At 36.1% G+C, this 19,984-nt stretch overlaps 1 protein-coding gene across 2 annotated transcripts in view; it reads left to right on the top strand.

Moving 5' to 3' along the window:
- PALMD (palmdelphin) overlaps positions 1 to 19,984 on the top strand; it is a 60,095-nt gene that overhangs the window by 29,594 nt on the left and 10,517 nt on the right. For both annotated transcript variants that reach the window (XM_007485016.2, XM_007485017.3), the window contains exon 3: positions 2,302 to 2,426. In XM_007485016.2, the coding sequence (XP_007485078.1) occupies positions 2,302 to 2,426 (125 nt within the window). The remainder of the gene's footprint in view (positions 1 to 2,301; positions 2,427 to 19,984) is intronic.

The raw sequence follows: 19,984 nt of genomic DNA on the forward strand, positions 1-19,984 counted from the left end.
TGAAGCTAATTTGCTAACTTGCCAGTGGTAGGAGTTTCCTCAACAGGCTGTTCCCTGTGAAATCACATACCTCACCTTTATCTCCTGTGGAAGAGAAATTCTTGAGGAAAAAAGAAAAAGTGTCTGCTTCCTTGTTATAATTTCAGTCATTAATTATCTAGATAGGGAGAACTGCCAAACAAAAGCACTTTTCTATAGAAGTATCATGAACTAGGTTTTTGTCAAAATGATCTTCCTAATCAATCCATGTCACTCCTCTGCCCAGAAATATTCAGGGGCTATTTCTCTATAGGAAAAATACAAATTTTTCTGCTTGGCATTTGATACCCTTAACAATTTGGCTCTGACCTACCTTTCCAGACTTATTTCATGCTTCAGGAACTCTGTGTTTTGGTTAAACTGAACTACAAGCTATTCTCCACATTCAACATCTCCCATCTCAGTTCACTAACCTTGCCTATCACTCATGCCTGGAATGTCCACCTTCCTCATAAATCAATCAATAAGCATTTATTATGTGCCACACACTGGAGTTAGCACAGGTGGTGCAAATACAATAGATGTAACAATCCCTACTCCTAGGAAACATATTCTAATGAGAGAAGACAAAAAAAATACATCCAAAAGTATGTAGATTGTTCAATTCTACTTTTCAAATGCCTTCTCTATCTTCAAGATTCCATTTAAATTCTTGGTTAAGTCTTCTCTAATCAAAGCCCCCCACCTATTACTCACACCCCAAGTAGGCAAAAGCATTCTCTTTATTCTCAAATATTCCTAGAGCCCTCTGTCTTAGATCTCTTCTTTATCCCATCACTCTCTACCTTTTATTTCACTAATCCAGGTATATAATATCCCTGCTTTAGTTGACTGTAAGATCCTAAAGGTTAGAAACTATGGCTTTTTTTTTCATTTATGTATTCCCAGAATCCAGAATAGAATGGGCTCTATTTTACTGAAATTAACCAGATATTAGCATCAGTGTGATTATTATTTTTATGGAATCATAGATCTAGAATTGGAGGAAATATGAGAAGTGCTCCAATCTAACCTCCTCATTTTACTAATGAAAAATCTGAGACCGTGGAAAGTTAAATGACTTGCCTAGTGGCCTTACAGGCAGTATCAAAAGTAGACTTTGAACTTAGGTCCTCTGACTCTTGAGAAATCATTCTTACTATACTATACGACATCATCTACTATCATAACTATATATTCTACTAAAGAGTGTTCAAAGTTGCCCTAGATCCTCACATTAAAACTTATCTATTTCTTTCATTTACAAATCACCCTAATTGTTAATATTCTCCTCTTTGAATTTATAAATATATGTGATTTATAAATTTGAAATTATTTGTTTTTTGGCTTAATAACCCAGAACATATCACTTTGCCACATGTAAAATATAGATACTTAACAAATTTCCTGTTGCATTTGATTTGTTTGGGTAAAAGATGAAAAATATGATGATATAAGAGAAGTTTTGAAGGTTGAAATCCCAATATACCCTTTGGTCCAGGTCTCACATACAATTTTATCTACCATTCTACTCTATTTAATCTAATAGATATCTACCAATCGTCTATTGTATGCTAAATGATATAGTAGGTATTGTGGAGGAGACAAAAGAGGCATAAGGTAAGATCCTTGCCCCTTGAAGAATTTGCAGTCTTCCCAGGGAGACAAGATATATATGAACAAAGATATGATTAAGAGCTAATGGGAATGAACTCAAGGGCTGCCTCCAGTTTTCAATCCAATAAACTCACCAACGATTCTGACCTCCAATGACCTGCTATTCCAAAGCGTCACCCCTATATGGAAGTGGTTGAGAGTTCTCAAAGGCTTTGCCAATGGAATATAATCTACACAAAGCCATATCATAGCAAAGTGACTGTCTGAAGACCAGACGAGCTAATCAATTGAACAAGTAATTATCAAATGTCTTTCTGTGTGCCAGGCAATGTGGTAAGCACTGTGGATTCAAGGGGTAAAACACTTCTTGCTGTCAAGGAATTTTAAGTCTAACAGGGGGACAGGTGTGAGGGTGTGGGTAGGTCCATCCACTGGCCCTGGAATCAAAAAGACCTTTGTTCAAATCCAGCCTCAGACACTTAGTAGTTATGGAAATTGGACTATTATTATTATTACATAACAGAGCCAGCTAGGATTTGAACTCAGATAGTTTTACTCCAAATCTAAGGCTCTTTCTGCTGCACTATTATGAAATTTTAATTTTGGTAAAGGGAATTTCTGATTAATCTGAAAGCTCAAATCTTTGTCTTTCTTCTCTGGTATCAGAAAAAAGCCTTGAGGGAGAAATGGCTTCTCGATGGAATAAACAATGGAAAAGAACAAGAGGAAATGCAAAAGCAAAATCAACAAGACCAACACCAGACCAAGATCCTAGAGCAAAGCATCTTAAGGTATGACATATTTTTATTATACTCTGCATATTCATAGAAAGAAAATAGAAACAAGCTCAACAAGTTCCTTCTGTGTGTAAGGAACTGTGTGTAAGGATTGTAAAGAGCTTCCTGAGGGCAAGGACTGTCTTTTGTCCCTTTTTGCATCCCTAACACTTAGCACAGTTCCTGGGATGTATCGAGTGCTTAATAAATGTTTACTGAATTGAATTTAAAATATTACTTCATTTGACCTCACAACAACCCTGAGAGGTAAGTGCCCTCATCATCCTAATTTTATAGTTGAGGAAACTGAGACTGATATGCTCAATAACATGAAATCATAGATTTCATTGCTATGAGTTCTCCTTTCATGGATGCAGACTGCAATCTCTCTGTGAAATCTCTGTGAATGGTCTCTGACAGGTGACATGTTCAAAAAATTAAAGGTTGAGGGAAAAGGAGTGACACTCTCATATAACTCAAGGAAAAGAAGTAGCAGAGTGAAAAAGCATTCAATCCCTTTGTGGCAAAGGAGCCAACATAGAGGCAGGATCCACTCATAGATGTGTCTTCCCAAGTCCATAGTTAATTTTTGTATTATTGCCATCTGGTTTCTTCACTGCTTATAACTTCACATCTTGAAAGCAGAGAAGGAGATTGCAAGGCTATACCTCCCCAATGCCAATTTTGGTAAGGATTATATAAAAGCTGTAAAAGTGAATATACAAAGGAAGATATCAAAGAAGAAGACTATCTTCTGCATTTTAAGTACATCTGACAGAAACAAATTTTTATTAAGTGAACATTATTTTAAATCCAGTCATTTCTAGCTTAAAGAGAAAAAGGTACAAACTGGCAGTCTAATCATAACCTTAGCTCTCACACAAGACAATTTTTGTTAACATTTATAGAAATCTTGAACAAGGAAAAGATCACAAAATGATAAAACACAATTTGGGGTTGATTCTATTTCAACTAATAGAGTAATAGTCACTTAATCTTTCTGAAAACTCCTGGAGTACAATCCTTTGAAAACCCCTCTCTCTTTGACCATGCCTCTGAAAGTGGCTGACCTGAAGTGATCAAAGGGACTTCCTCCCTTTGGTCAATATTGCACCCTAATCCTTTCTGAATGGAACACAAGTCACAGCCCCTTGGTATTTTATAGAGTCATTCTAGGGGAAGGTAGCAATCCTAACTAAATAAGAGGTACCCTTTGCCCTAATTCCGTTATCACCTTTAAATCCCTCTTCCTTAGGGAAAGATCTGAAAAGGGCTTTTAAGCAAGAAAAGTAATATTTCTTGAAATCCTCGGAGGTTTTTTATGTTCCCTCAAAGGCTACCAGGTCATGAAGAGTCTTAAGTGAATCCTATTTGAAGGTGAGTTTGAAGGAACTAAAAATGCTTAGCCTGGAGAAGAAAAAACTCAAGGGAGACAAGATAATAACCATCTTCAGTTAGGTGAAAATTTGTCATTTAGAAGAAAGATTAGCTTCATCCTATTTGAATGCAGAGGACTGGACCAGAAACAGTGGGAGAATGGTACAGAAAAGCAAATTTAGGCTTGATTGTAGGGAAAGCTTCCTAACAATTAGAACTGTCCAAAAGTGGGGTAGTGTGCCTTGGGAGGCAGTGATTTCCTTTCATTGAGGTCTTTGAGCAAAAGCTAACGGACCACTTGTCTGGTAGGTTGAAATGAGAATCCTTTTAGGGAACAGAGAGGGCTAGATGGTCAGCAAGGTCCCTTCCAGCTCTAAAATGTCATGATTCTGAGATATAAAACAGCTACTTAAGTCATCTAAGAATCTGGGCAGTATGTAGTAGATAAAGTAGTGACCTTCTAAGTCAGTAAGACCCAAGTTCAAGTCCTTTCTAAGACACATTACCTCTGTGATCATAGACAAGTCATTTAACTTCTCTATGCCTCAGTTTCCTCATCTGTAAAATTGAGATAACAGTAGCACCCACCTTACATAGTTGTTGTTGAATATCAAATGAGATAATATATAAAGCACTTTGCAAATCTTATAGTGCCATGTAAATTTTAATTATTATCTTTACACATCTAGAATAAAAATGTTTTTCTTCAGAAACATTTAAAAATCTATGATTACATTGGTGTTCTGCTGGTGCAGATAGTGAGTGTTCCATGCCTCAGGAGACATATATTTGTGAACTGGAGCCTCACAAAAATCACTATTTGGTGACCAATCTTGTGGCAAAAGACCTCTCTAATCTGCTAGCCTGGTCCTCAGCAGATAGAAGCAATCACCAGACTAACAGTTAAAGCTTTTCTAGCTGGGCAGAACCTACCAAATCTTATGTTCCATTCCCATGGCTTTTGAGAACCCACAATTATCTCTAGCTAGAATCAATTAATCAATGATTATTTATGTGCCTACTATGTGCCAGGCACTATACTAAGTACTAGGCATACAAAAAGAGACAAAAGACAAAGAAATACATTTGAACCTATTACTTAAATATTAAAATTGGTTCAATTCTCTTTAAAAATAGTTCTACAAAGTTTTAAAAATGCATTTGTAATTGTAATTTCTAGAGAACTTACTATCATTTTAATGTTTTCCAGTTCAACCATTCCTAAGACATCCATTCTACTATATGAATAAAAGCAAACAATATCTACCCATTTTTCGTTTTGGTCAAAAAAATTGAACAGTTAGAAATAAGTGCAATTCTGTGGCTGCTGAACCACTCAATATTAATACTAATAGTATTAATAATAACAGCTAGCATTTATAAAATTCTTTAAGGTCTGTAGAGTATTTTACAGTTATCCCATTTGATTCTCACAATCATTCTGTCCTGTAGGTGTTAGTAATATAATTTTACAGATAAGAAAACTGTGGCTAAAAAAGAATAAAAGCTTGCCTAATTCACACAGCCACTGAAGCAGGTTTCAACCTCAGGTATCCTGGCTCCTTGTCCAACACTCTAGCCATTGGACCATCTGGCTCCCTACCACATTCCCTATTCATTGTCATTCTGGCCAAGAGATTTCTCTTCTCTCCTGCTCCAGACCAGAGCCCAAATCATTGAATTGAGCCTAAATTGAATGCTTCAGCATGCTCCCAAAAGTAAAGGCAGTCTCAGCCTTCCTCTTAGAACCTTCCTTGTCTTTTCGTGATGGCTTCCTCTGGATTCATCTTTTTTTTTCCCCCAAAGCTGCTGTAATTCACTAAACCACATTAGCAGGTTTGGACAAGGCTGGGAATAAGCCTAGTGCTTTTTACTCAGACCTGAGACTGCTTTTAGCATTTGCCTAAATACTCCAGCACTTGCTTGTTTCAAATTTCATTGCTAATGGCTTAGAACACCTATTTGCCCCCAAGGGTGGGGCTCACATCAGAATAAACAGCAACTTCTCTGGAGCCAAACAGGGTTTTCCTGTGTAGAAGACCTTTGAAGTACTGTCTGCTTCCCTACCCCTTAGAGACCAAGTCACAACCATTACCAGAAGTGTTCCTCCCCATCTATTTTGCTAAGTTTTCAGCAGGGACTTACTTCCCTGCAGTTATTTTGCTCACTGCCTTTCCTGCTCTTCATTTTAGATTTAGTGTCCTTTTAGTGGAAGATGAAATTTTCCATCTCCAACACTTTAACCAAGGCAGAGGGTTTAAAAATCCATCCCTACAATGCCTTATGCCTAAACCTAACCAGATTGAGTTTCTTGAGGGAAAGACCTAGGGTTTATTTGGTTTGAGTTTTGGGGATTTTTTTTTGTTTTGGATCCTTAGTGCCTAGCACAGTGCCTTCTGTGTAGTAGGCACTTAAATAAATGCTTGTAGAGTTAAGTGGACTCCAGTCAGATATTTATTAAGCACTGCCAGTTATTACATCAGATCCAGAAGCTAGGAAGACCAAAAAGAGAAGTCCTCTTCTAAAGAGTCTAAAATTATATCTAGAGAGACAGCAGCTATGTGATAAAAATATTTTTACACATAAGTATATGTATATTTATAGAGAAAGAGATAATGACTTGAAGGAAGGAAAGTTGAGAAATTAGGAGGATCCACCATGTGGAAGCTGAGATTTGCAAGAAGCTCGGAATTCTAAGAATTAGAGATAGGGAAATATGTTCTAGGCAAAGGAGAACAACCTGGGCAAAATCATAGGGATGGGAGATGAACTAAATGTCATGAATGTGGAACAAGAGGGTCATTTTGACTGGACTGAAAATTGCATTAAAGAAAGTGATTTCTAATATAGCAGAAAAGGTTAGTTGGTATTAGGTAGTAAAGACCTTTGATAGCCAAATGGAGAAGTTTGTATTGACAGTAGGAGAGATGGGAATGATTGGAGTTTATTGAATAGCAGAAGAATGGGATCAGACATGTGCTTTAGAAAAATCCCTTTGGCAGCTGGGTAGAGAGGATGGATTTCAGAGTGAAGAGATTTGAGTCAGTGAGAGCTATTAGGAGGCTATTGCAATATTGGAGGGGACTTGAATTGGTAAAATGACTGGTCATCAAAGGCCTCATAAGTAGATTTTCTCCAGCTAAGCTCTGTCCTGGGAACGGAACGTGCAGCATAACAATCAAAAGTGCCTTTGCGTAGGACCTCTAAGCAGCTCTTGTGTTACTCAGTAGGGTAGGAGTCACCTTGCCAAAGCAGCTTTTCCTAATAATTGAACTTATTCTTCTCAGATAATATTTCTAAAACTACTAAAGAATGAAGTTTCTTCTGGGCATCAACCCACCCTGCTTAAAAAAAGAAAAGATTTTTATTACAACCTCAATGAAGTATAATTTCTTTTAGCCTCTGAATAGCAATGGGCTAATTAAAGAAAAGAGACACTGCTCCCCATCTTGAACAGAAACCCCCAAACACAACCATCTCCTGACTTGGGTGCCTACTTGAGTGTGGCATTTGTACTCTGCCAGGGCTCTCAGCTAAGAGATAAGTCTCAAAATAGCACCTTTGATATTACCTCAGAATCTATAGCAGTTTTAAATTTCCACCCACCTGACTTTTAAATGCTTGAACTCATTTTTATCTTGATGGGCAAAATATGTACCTAGCTTCAAGAAGACCTGAGTTCTAATTCCACCTCTGACACCAGAAGCATGACCATGAGCAAGTCAATAAATTGTATTCATATATGTGTGTATATGTATCTGTGCATAATATGTGGGAAATTGAGGGATTTGTAATAACTTTAAAATAAGAGGGAAAGTACTGGCATTGAGGGGGAGAAAAAGGATTCTTTCAGAAGGTATGCGATGGCTCACTTGGGGGGATGTCATGAGATGGAGATGAGGAAGAAGAGTATTCTGGGGTACCAACTAACATAGGGGGTACAGCCAGCGAAAATACATAGCCCCAAGATAGAATGTCCTGTTTGAGGGACAGGAAGGACACCAGTATTGCTGGATTTTCGAGGATGTAGAAGGCAATAAAATATAAGACTATGAATAGGAAAGGTGCAACTTGTGAAGAACTTTCAAAGAACTTTTATATTTGATCTTGGAGATAATAGGGAGTCAATGGAGTTTATAGACTAGGATATGATTTAGAACTGAGCTTTAGGAAGATCAATTTTAAAGGAGAGTGCAAGATCAGCTAGAGGGAGGAGAGATTTGAAGCAGAAAAGCCAACAAACTGGTTATTAGAATAGTCCAGATGTAAGATGATGAGAGCCTACATCAGGGTGGTAGCAGTTTTAATGAAAGAAGGGGGCATATAAAGAGATGTTACAAAGGAAGAATTCATAGGAACTGACAACTGGTTGAATATGAGGAGCTTAAGTGAGTAAAGAAGAAAAGATGACATGGGTTTCAAGTAGGGTGACTGAAAGATTTTGAAGGATTTTGATTTAATGACAAAATAAATGAATCTGTCTAGAACACTACTTACCAACCTAGAGGTCATGGACTCCTCAGATCAGAAAGTGGCAATTTATTTTAAGGGATCTACAAATTTATATGTAATTGTTGCAAAGGAAAAAAAATTATGTGAAAATAGATTTCAGGTTTTCTAACCTGCAACCAGATTTTCCATCTCTGAAATATACAAAACTGTATCAGGAATCTCATTGAGTAATTCAGCATAATAAGCCAACCATTCTCTTATAGACTGAATTAATCTCTCATATTACTATTTTCAAATGAATGCAGATGCTGCTGTGATTAATAAAATACAAATTCATTTTAAATGCCATTGAATCCACAATAGTCTTTGGTCAATTATGTTTTTTATTAATAGATAATAGCAGCACCTTAGAGATGAGGGGAGGTGACATATTCTGAAATTAAAACAGGACTCTTCTACTAAAAGGCTGGGAACCATTGATCTAGAATTCTATAAGTACTATGTAAACTGTGGAAAGTAAGGGATTATAGTAGATAGAGGTCACTTCTAGCACTATAGGCCTATGATTATAGGACATAGGAGTGTGAGGACTAATGAGTTAACCCTATAATGTAATTCAAATTTTTGTTAAATGAACAAATCTCAAAGTATAATAGCTAATCTAAATTAAATAATAGAGCTATAAGAAAATGACTGTGCTATATAACTCATAGAGAAAGCTTTTATGAAAGTAGCTGCCTTAAACCCTGCCCTTTATTGAGGTATCTGTGTTCCAAACCATGACACAGTTCCATTTTTATTTGCGTCACTTCTTGCACGCATTCGCATGAAATTTCAGCATGGTAAATGTATTAACAGGGACTCCTGACTCACACATAACCTTTTTTAAAAAAGCCATTCTGTTTACTCATCCTCTCCTCTCTTTCAAGGACACATTACTTCAGAGAGTGGGTTTCCATGGTTCCCAGAGTTCAATTCTTGTCCCTGGGATATTATTATTTTGTTAGATATGTTGATTAACATATTAAATATAAAAATCCCTACATGGAAATTTTTACTGAAAATACCCTCTGAATCAATATCTTTTAACAGTGTTTATAACCTCCCAGGTGTACCCTTAGGTTCACAAGTATTGGTTATTCATTCAACAAGTATTTATTAAACAACTCTGTGCCATGTACAGTGCTAGATATACCAACATTCAAGACTTATACCCAAATGACCTAATCCAGTGTTTTGTACATGGTTCACAGATGCCAATTAAATTAGCAGATTAAGTAAATAAATTAACAAATGCATACTCTATGCATACCCACATACAAAAAAAAAAGAAAACAATTTGCCCCCAAGGAACTTTCATTCCTATGAGAAAAAAAAATGTTTGTAGATTTTAAAAAACACAAAATATGCATGACATGAATAAAAGGTCATTTATGATGGCCAGAAGTAATAATGAGACAGCTAGGTGGCACAGTGGATAGAAGGCAGAAAAATTTGTATTCCTGAGTTCAAATCTGACCTCAGATACTTACTAGTTGTGTAACCCTGGGCAAGTCACATAAATATATTTGCCTCATTTTCTTCTTCTGTTAGATGAATTGGGGAAGGAAGTGGCAAACGGAGCCAGTATCTTTGCCAAGAAAACCCCAAATGGGATCACAAAGAGTCACACAAGACTCAAACAACTAAACAACAACAACAAAAAAGAAGTACCAATAATTTCAATAATAACAATTATGAAGAGACAATATCGATAAAGAGCTGATCACAGTGCCTGGTACATAGTAGGCATTTAATAAATGCTTATTCCCATCCTTCCCCAATAACTCAGGAAATCAGGAAAAGCATAGGTCAGGTAGCAATTGGGTCACTTATATTACATTCCTTTATTGTGTACACAGATACAAACCTGCTTTGCCTATTCAATTCAGTTCTAAAGGTTGGCTTTGAAATTGGGCTTTAAAAATGACCCTTGCAATTATTCATCAGTCAAATAAGACAAAGCATCTCAATGGGTTCCATCCAATGACCTGGAGACCTCCAAAGACTCATGCTTACAGCTGTTTGCTGCTTCTGCCCATGGTTCCTACGAGTGTCCCAGCTGCATTTTTGTTCATTCTGACCTTCCCCTGACAAACTGTCCTGCATCAAACTCTCTCCCTGCTCTAGACACTTCCCTTCTTGAAATACATCCAAAGACCTCTGGCTCTAATTGGAGCTCAGAGAGTGCCTGACATAAATGTCATGGGCATAAAATGTGAAAGGTTAGCTGCCAAGGAGAATGATGTAAATACACTGTATTCCTTTTTAGAAGGATAATCTACTTATGATTAAGTGTTCTCAAGTAAGAATTTCTTTTTTCTTACCTATGCCAAAGTACCTTTCAGCTACTTTGTCTCGCTTTCAGAAAGCTTCCATTTGCCCAAGATGAAAAGGGCTTTCCACAGACACTTCTATTAAATAAAGATTTAAATATGAATTGATACTACAAAGGCATGCAAGCCCCAAAGTGAGAGAGATAGTGAGCTAGTCAGCCCTATCACTCAGAATTCTGGGAATATTCTTCCTTCAAATAGTGAGATGGGAATATTTCAAAAAGGAATTTAGCACAAAGAGCATGGGGAAACATTTTTTTTCTCCTTGACCTGCAAAGATAGCAGAAGAGTTTTATGTCAAAAAGATATCCAAAAACATTGACGTAAAAATCTAGGGAAGTTAAGTAGTATTTGTTGCTGTTTTACAAAGTTGAATTTATTACAATTTTCTATCAAAATATAGCCCCTGTCTCATAAACCAAGCCACCACTTTGGGTCAGAATTATGCCTTAAATGAACAACAAACTCACATAAAGCACATTCCTTGAAAAATATCAGGTTCCAAGTATGGACTTCCTGTTCCTCCTTGACCTATCCAAGCAGCTTTGTAGCCATAATATGATAGGAATTGGCTTATTCAGCCTTTGGTGATTTTTTTTTTTAACTCTTACTTTCCAGACAGAAAGGCAGGGGCTAGGCAAACAGGATTAAGTGACTTGCCCAGGGTAGCACTGCTAAGAAGTGTCAGAGGCCACATATGAACCAATGTCCTCCCAACTCCAGACCAAGTATTATATCCACTCTGTCACCTAGCTGCCCCCTGTGAGTTTATTAAATCCATAAATAGCATTTTATCTTTCTTCTTTAGTATCTAGAGACAGAAAGCACACAGTTGGGAGCATGGAGCTGCACAACTTACTATGGAAGCAGGAAATTTATTTAACTTGCCTGGATCTCAGTTTTCCCATCTACAAAATAAGTGTGTAGTTAGAATGTTGTACCCCAGGACTTTGTTCCCCATAATTCCTTTCCTCTCTCCATCATGTAGTATGCTCATATTTTGTAAATAGTTGGATGTTTTTCCCACCTTCTTGCTCTCTTTTTCCCATGACTACAACTGTGTTGACTCCTTCTTTGCTTTAGCTTTTATTTTCCTTTAATTTATTATTATTAATACATCTTATTAAATATAATACTTGGGGTACTTGGATATTAAATTTTAATCTTACATGAGGAAGGTGGCCTAGATGGCTCCTGAGTTTCCTTAGAGATCCATGTCTATGGTTCCATATATATCATGTTCATTTTTTTTCACCATCCACACTTTGTTAGTTGATTTATCAAATTTTAAACATTTTCTCATTGGTACGTTTTTAGTTGGTTGTCTTTTTTGCCCTGTCCAAAGACACCCAGAAGATTTCTAGTCCTAGCAGCATCTTTAAAAGCACTATTCTTCAAAGGCCCGTTCCCTCCTTTTAAAAATTCTGTATATTCTATTTATTTTGTTATTGTTGTGATTTGTTTTTAGAATCAAGGATTATTTTTTAAATATTTAGCAAAATGAACTAAATGCATAAACCTTCTGATTAACATAGTATGAAAAGTATGGATAAAAATAACAAAAGTCAATCTAAAAATACCTTTTAACAAGATTCTAACAAATAGAAAAAAAGCTAACTTATAAGTGTATACTTGCATAAAGATTTTAAGGCAATTAACAAAGAAGGAACATTGGATATCCTAAAAAATAGAATGGTCATCCATCTAGCTGAGATTCTTATAGGTATCCAGGTTTATACAGAAATATCTTCCATGGATCCCCAGAACACATCTCTCTCTCTTTCTCTCTCTTTCCTTTTTCACCTCCTTCTTTTCCTTCTCCTCTTTCCTGCTTTTTCCATGTTTTTTCTATCTTTTTTTTCCTTTCCCATGCCTATCAATAATACCTCAGGCACGTTTTAATAACCCCATAAAAGGATGAGGTCATCTAGTACAAGTACAATCTTGTAGTAGGTGAGAATATGGATTCCTCACCTCTGGTCTATAGAGAGAAATGGGGAATTCTAGAATCAGGGACACTGAAATAAATATATTTTATCTGGTTTTATATTTGTAAAATCATTCTTACTGCTTTTTGTAGCTGGGAAAGGGGTCACTGTAATTGTCTGACTTTATATCTGGCCTTTTGAAATACAAATCATTGGACCATCTGAAAAACAGCTCCAGCTATGCTTAACTGATATTACCAAATCAAATGAGAGGTCACCAACTCCTTTGTATTTGGGTGGATGGCAAGATAGCCAAGCAAAGGGACTAAGCTTCCCAAGAGTCGTTATCTTAGAAGTTAATCATATTAGATGTGTCTCTGTACTGTAGTCATACCCAGGTTACCCAGGGAAACCCTCTGATGTTAACTTTACCCTCTGCCAAAAGAAATTCTACTGCTGGATATTTTCTTCATCTACCCTATTCCAAATTGAATAGTTGGTTACATCATAAAAGTTTCCATCTGGACCCCTTAAGATCAACTGGTTGGTGGCCCCATACCAACCTGGGGATAGACTTGTATTTGTTTGTCATTAAATAATTGAGCTCTGTTCTTCATAATAGAACTAAGCAATTAACATAATATAAGAGATCAGAATCACCATTCTTTGCCACTATTTTACAAATTAGGCATAAATGCTATAGGTTTCAGGGCATCATTTCTCAACTAAGAGTCAATGCTCTTAACTGCCTTTATTTGCCATTTAGTATGCTTTGCCATTTAACTACATAATTATAGATATTTGTTCACTATGGAATTCTTTACTCCAAAACTAATTTAAAATGAGCAAAACACATCTCAAATCCCTAGTTAATCACATGTCTTGTTAATTTCCCATATTTTTTCTTCTATAATATTTGAAGGTCCCATGAGAATTGTATGCCACTTAGGTAGAGGTAAAATTAAATTATTACAACTATTTAATATTTTATTAAGTTCTCAGCATATACTAACATAATCAAGAGCATAATTTTCAAACACATGTACACCCTCTGTCCAGTCAGAACACAAAGACATCCATCACCAATCAATTTGCTCTGTCTTCTGCTAGTTTTCAGAGTGAACCTCCCAGAAATTTATTTAAATGTAAATCTAAATGTATAAAGGACAGAAAAATGGTTCCATAAAGATTAATCTGGTTTTGAGTATTTAATTCAAAATAAAATGCTAGGAGACTTTTTAACCATACAATTATCTATGTTAAAAGAATGAAGAGATTTTGATCTAAGACATTTTTTAAGTGTCTCTCTCAACCTAACATGTTGATTTTATAGTTCATAATCATCATGGGATACTTTACATTCAAGATGGAAATTATTATCTCCTTGGTTACCATGCATTAGGAGATAAATCCAAGGAAAAACAGGTTTTGTTCATACCACAAATAGATATGTATATATTGAGTTACACAAATATTTGTCATATTTCCCAATTAGCAAGCAAGCTGACACCTGTTTCTGATATCACTGTTGGCTGACTTTCTACCTTTAGGTGTTTTAAAGCTACATTTTATTGCTCTCCCTATTCACCCATGGCATGCTTCATTGTCAACCACTGTCTAGAACAAATTACTAGACAGTTCAGAAATGGTATGACTCAAATACTGACTTTCTCTTTTTCTGCCATTCCACTGCCATCAATGCAGAAACAGAAGTGGACTTACAGGAAACATTTCACACACAGCTGAACAGCTCCTCATATCAAGTGACCAACCTACTAATGATAAACCTCTCCATACTTGGCTAGTTTCATCCAAAGAAAGAGCTCGTGTGTTGCTAGGACCATATTTGAAGCTTTTCTTGATATAGTATAGTGTATGTTTGTGAGTGTGTGTAGGTGTATCTGGTATAAAATTTCAGAGCTTATATGCAAATAAATATGGCCTTTGACAAAAATAATGGTAATACAATAGCTAATTTACATAGTATGTTAAGGTTTAAAAATTTACAAATATTATTAAATTTTAGATAACCAAAAATCACTTCCACGTTATGAGAGATCAGAAGAGGACTCTGTAGAATCATGTAGAAAGAAGAGATTGTATTCCCTGCACTTTTTGCCTCCCAAGAATGTCATGAAGGTCATATTAATGTATGTGAAATAATTTATAAACTTTACAATTCTATATCAATGACATCTGTTATCATTTCCAAACACTCATCACTAGAGGGTTGGTCATTTGCTATGGAATTATTTTAAACACAGCAACTCACAGAAACATTCTGTGAAAGCATAGAGAGAGAAGTTGCTGTTCAACATCAGTTGAGAGAGTAACCACATTGAGAAAACTAAATAGCCCTTAAGTTTTGAAGTATCATTTTCACTGAATTGATCAAAATACTAATCTAATACTAGACTTTTTAAAAGACAATTTTTAATACTGGTCCCTACCACTATCACCACCAACCACATGATTTATATGTTATAGAATAAATATGGTCTTTACTCTTGGTCAATACTAAATTATTACTAGCTAAAGTTTACAGAGAAGTCTGACTATAAAGGCTTTTTATATGTGTGTGTGTGTGTATATATATATATATATGTCTTATGGTAATATTTGACATGTAATTAGCATAATATGGGTCCTCCACTAAATTAACATTCTAGTGCCTTATTGTGGCGTGCAAGTATATCTGGGATCTCAAAAGTAAACCTTCAAAGCACAAGTCCTGACTGGTCCCACCAAGCTGGAAAGACCATGAGTATAGATTTAATGACATATTGTACATCCGTCTTCTAAGGACCAGTCTAACTAAATTAATGTTATGAGGGACAACGAAGGTCCACTAGTTAGTGGATAGGTTTTATTAATCTCTGATAAGCTGTTTCTTCATCTGTAAAAAAAAAGATGATATTAGTATCTCTCTTCCAGTTATTGTAAGAATCAGGTGAGAGTGTGCTTTAGAAAAGCACTTTCCAAACCTTAAAGTGCTAAATAAATGTTAGGTATTATTCTTATTCATTTTGATCATTAGTCATTCATTTTGAGCAGTTCAAGATTAGCTAGATAATGCCAATATTAACCAGTTATAAATTTAACTGTCAGTTTGAAACAAAAAAAAGCTCAACAAAATCACAATTAAGAACCTTAATTTTACAAACTTTGATAAATTAATTTTAATTATTCTTCTTATTTTCCTCTACTTAAGTAGTACTCTTGTGCTTCCTCCCGGAGTAAGAGGAACCAATTTTTTTTGTCAGGTATCACCTAAAATACATGTGAGATCCAACATAATCCAATCCAGCAAACATTCTTAAGCCTCTACAATGTGCAAGGCACTGTGCTAGATTCAAGGGAATCAAAAAAACAAAACAAAAAATAGTTCTCACCCTCAAGGACTTTCCATTCTATTGATGGCATACTTTTTATCTAAAGACCAGACTAGCTAACTTTGAAGAACTCATCATGGAAAAGTTAGCAACCCAAGTGAAAAATTTTTCGCCCACAGAAATTCTCAAAGTTCTGCTAAATTATGTATAATGGAGAAATAACCCATGCCAATTAAATAGTAGATCCTTAAAGCTCTGAGATTACCTCAGACGTCGAGATAGGTAAATTAAACTCAAAATAGTTATACATATAGATATATAGAGATATCTACATGCATGTATGTATATGTGCGTGTATATATAAAGACAAATCTACATAAATCCTTTATGCTAATTTTCTTTGCCAAAAAATAAAATAAAGGTCACAGGAATATACTAGCTGGGGAGAAGTCATGCATTCAACAAATACATACTTAGTACAATATTCTCATATAATATTTGTATCTAGATTTTATATAATATATATGCGGTATCATATATATGTGTATGTGCTTATACATCCTACATTTAACTTAATGGCCACTCCAAAGATAATGTAATGTTATCACTGTCTTCTAAGGTCTTATCTCAATAAATACAATATTTTCTAAAACAAGTATGGATTCCCCATAACAATATTCCAACTATATTCTAACAACCACCACTGAAGTTGGAGATCAGAATTCCTATGAGGATCTTCATCTAGGTGAAATAAATTGTAGGTTCCATTACCCATTTTTCTGACTGATACCACCTGTCACAAGGATGAGAGAGCAATTCCAAGTATTTGCATTCCAGGAGCACCATCTTTACACAGAAAGAGTAGCACTTGTACAAATTTGCTACCTGCGTTTACCATTCCAAAATCTTTTTTCAAATCAAGGAATAAAATCCCCAGGTATCCTGATGAACAAAACAAATGCTATGTTTTTTAAGACATCCATATTGTTTTATCCATACTTAATTTCCCATAGCACCTACCTAGAACAGGAGACCACTGGATCACAGAACTGATGAGCTTATAAATTATGAGGTTATAAAGCTTTTAGAACTAGAAGTGATCTTAAAGGTCATCAAATCCATCACTTTCATTTGAAAGATGAAATGAGGCTTCAAGAGCCAAGAAAGCTTAAGCAACTCACCTTGTGTCAGGGTCACACAAGAAGTAAGTAGGAAAGTCAGGACTCAAAATCAAGTCTTCAGGCTCCAAATCCAAGATTCTTCCCACTATGCAACATTGCCTCAAAGAAAGACCTCAGAGACCATCTAATCCAAATACATAACTAACCAAATAATCTCTTCTGTAACATCTCTAACAAGTGGTCTCTGCTTAAAGTCCTCCAGGGTGAAGGAACCAACTCCTGCCTGAGGCAACCCATTCCAGTTTCCAATAGTTCTAATTATTAGATGTTTCCTTCTAGAAATGTCCCCTTTATAAAGCCACATATATGTCCCCATTGAAAAGAAAGCTCATCTTTATCAAAATGCTTGACAAGTGCTCAGTGCTTTCAAAGACAGATGTGGCTTTTCCTTATCAATTAGGCAACAGTTGGAGTAGGAGCTAGCAAATAAAGCTGTTGAGTTGGGAAGGGGGAGAATTACACCTCTTCTGGATTCTAATCTGTTTGATAAATTCCACCTGGCCATGATTTCTTCTTAATACTACCAAACCCTGAAAGAGACAAATGGATGCTCAGCAGCCAAAAAATTGCTTTTTGAAATAGCCACTACTTAAGACACCTGAAGTTTATGTTCAGTCCTTTTTGCAAGACAATAAATTGCTGGTTGGGATTGGATTCAGGGCATTATCCCTTGATGATGAAGGAGGTTATTACTGGAACTCTGGAAGAACTGAAAGATACCTGCTTTTACCTAGCTAGCTCTAGAAAATCGCCCTCCCCCAGCCCTTTCCCCAGTGAAACGAGCAAGCAGAAGAAAGATTCAGATAATGGATAACATTTACAACTCCTCTTTCATGTACTCTGCTTATCTAAATTGGCACTCCAGTACCTGCCCACCAACTACCAGTAACTCTAAAAGGCATTAGCATCCATCAGGCCCTCTGTCACAGCCAGGGAGGCTCCAAAAAGGGCATTTGTCATGCTGCAAAGGCTGTTCCTTTCATACCGAGTCAGCATTTCCAAGATTTCTGTGCCTTTTTTGAAAGGCAATACCTACCAGAGAAGGAAATGGCAGTACTTATGGAAATGCTGAACCATCAGGGTGAGAAATACAGCAGTTAAGAAAGTGAGAGGGATTTTAAAAAGAATCTCCAAAGAGCTTTCAGGATGGGGTGGGCAGGGGCAAGAAAGTATTCTCTTTTCTCCCACTTCAACTTCATAGCTCATTCTTAGTACTACTGAGAGCCCTCTCCCAAAAAAGGTGCCAAGGAGGTACCAAGTAAGCCCTAGATCTGCATAGTTTTAAATCATGGATGGCAAAGCATTTTATATACTCAGGGTCAAGTGGATTGGCAGAGTCAGGGGAGGATGTGGATATAGGTCAAATAAATGAAACCGTAAATTGGAGCTTTTCTTGATATTAAAAATCCAGGAACAAAATTGTCTTTGATAAATGAAACAAATAATGCATATGTGCATTTATTGTTCTAAATCATAACCAGGTAAGACAAAGCAATAGATAGGAAAAAGATAGAAGAAAATAAAGTAGAGAGAAAAAGAATAGAAAATACTCTTATAAAGAGATGGAAACATTGAGGAAAAGCTGCAAAGACCCATACATATTGAGAGGAATAGTGCCAGAAAGAGAACAAAGCACCCATAGACACCGAGAAATAGCATGACTTTCTTGAAGCAATACCCCCATCTTGTGTTTTAAAGCTATGTTGCCTTTTTTGTCACTATGGGTATAAATTGAAATAATAACCATCTGCATTTGTCCCACAGGCTAAATGAAATTAAATCCAGAGCCTGATCATCCCAAAGACCAGAAATTCCCCACCCCTGTTTTAAATGAAATTCCTAAAAGGATACAACAAGCTTTTTATAAAGTTGAATCACTATTTCTCTAATTTGACAACCTATTCAACATCTAACACTACTATTCTTCATTATTCACTGCATTGTGGCCATGAACAGAGCCCTAGGCTTGGAACCAGAAATACTTGGGTTTGAATCCTACCTCAGGCACTTACTGGAAGTACAAATAGTCTTTTTAACCTTCTTGAGACTCAATCTCTTCAACTGCAAAATGGGGCTTAGTAATACCAACTACATCAAAAAACTGTTCTGAGAATCAAATGAGTTGTCTATAAAGTATGTTGCAAAGCTTAATATACCATATAAATGTAAGATATTATTAAATCTCCCAAACTCTAAGGTATAGTTATCTAGTTAGAAGATTATTAAGGCTTCCTTCTCCATCCATGAAAATCCCTTTTCTTGCTATTTAATACCAAAGTTAGTTATCTACTATCCAATTCAGCACTTTCAAATATAGATTCCTAAATCTCACATCAGTTTAAATGCCATTCTGATTTAGCAAACATTTTTGCTAACTCCTTAAAATAACAGAATCCCTGCTATTTATTTATCAGTGATCCTTCTACTGTCTTAGAGGCAATATGGCATAGAACAGTGATGGCGAACCTTTTAGAGGGGCAAGTGATATGAGAAATGTCCTTGGGCTCTCATAGAGAGGACGAGTAAAGTCCAGCTCTGCATCCCTCTGGCTTTCTAGTAACAAACTCTGGCAAACTCTATGCTGGGGCAATGGCATGCATGCCCAAAGAGAGGGCTCTTAGTGCCCCATAGGTTCACCACCATGGACACAGGGAATAGAGTGCTGGATTTGAAGCTATGAAGACCTAATCAAGTAAACCTGATCAAGTCACCTAAAGTAGTTTTTATTTACCCTCAGATTTACTCACTAAGTCATAGATAGGTTGTTCACTGTCATGACATTGAATGCCCAGTATTGAAAGTTTCCTTACCCTGAGGAAATCACAGATCCTTCAAATATTTACATATTTTCCATATTCCTGTTATCCATATTGGTGGTATTTTCTGTGGGACAGTATCTATTTGTAGATATTGCAAGTATCCATTTCT

The sequence above is a fragment of the Monodelphis domestica genome, chromosome 2 (genome assembly GCF_027887165.1).
Source record: "Monodelphis domestica isolate mMonDom1 chromosome 2, mMonDom1.pri, whole genome shotgun sequence".
Taxonomy (NCBI): Eukaryota; Metazoa; Chordata; class Mammalia; order Didelphimorphia; family Didelphidae; genus Monodelphis; species Monodelphis domestica.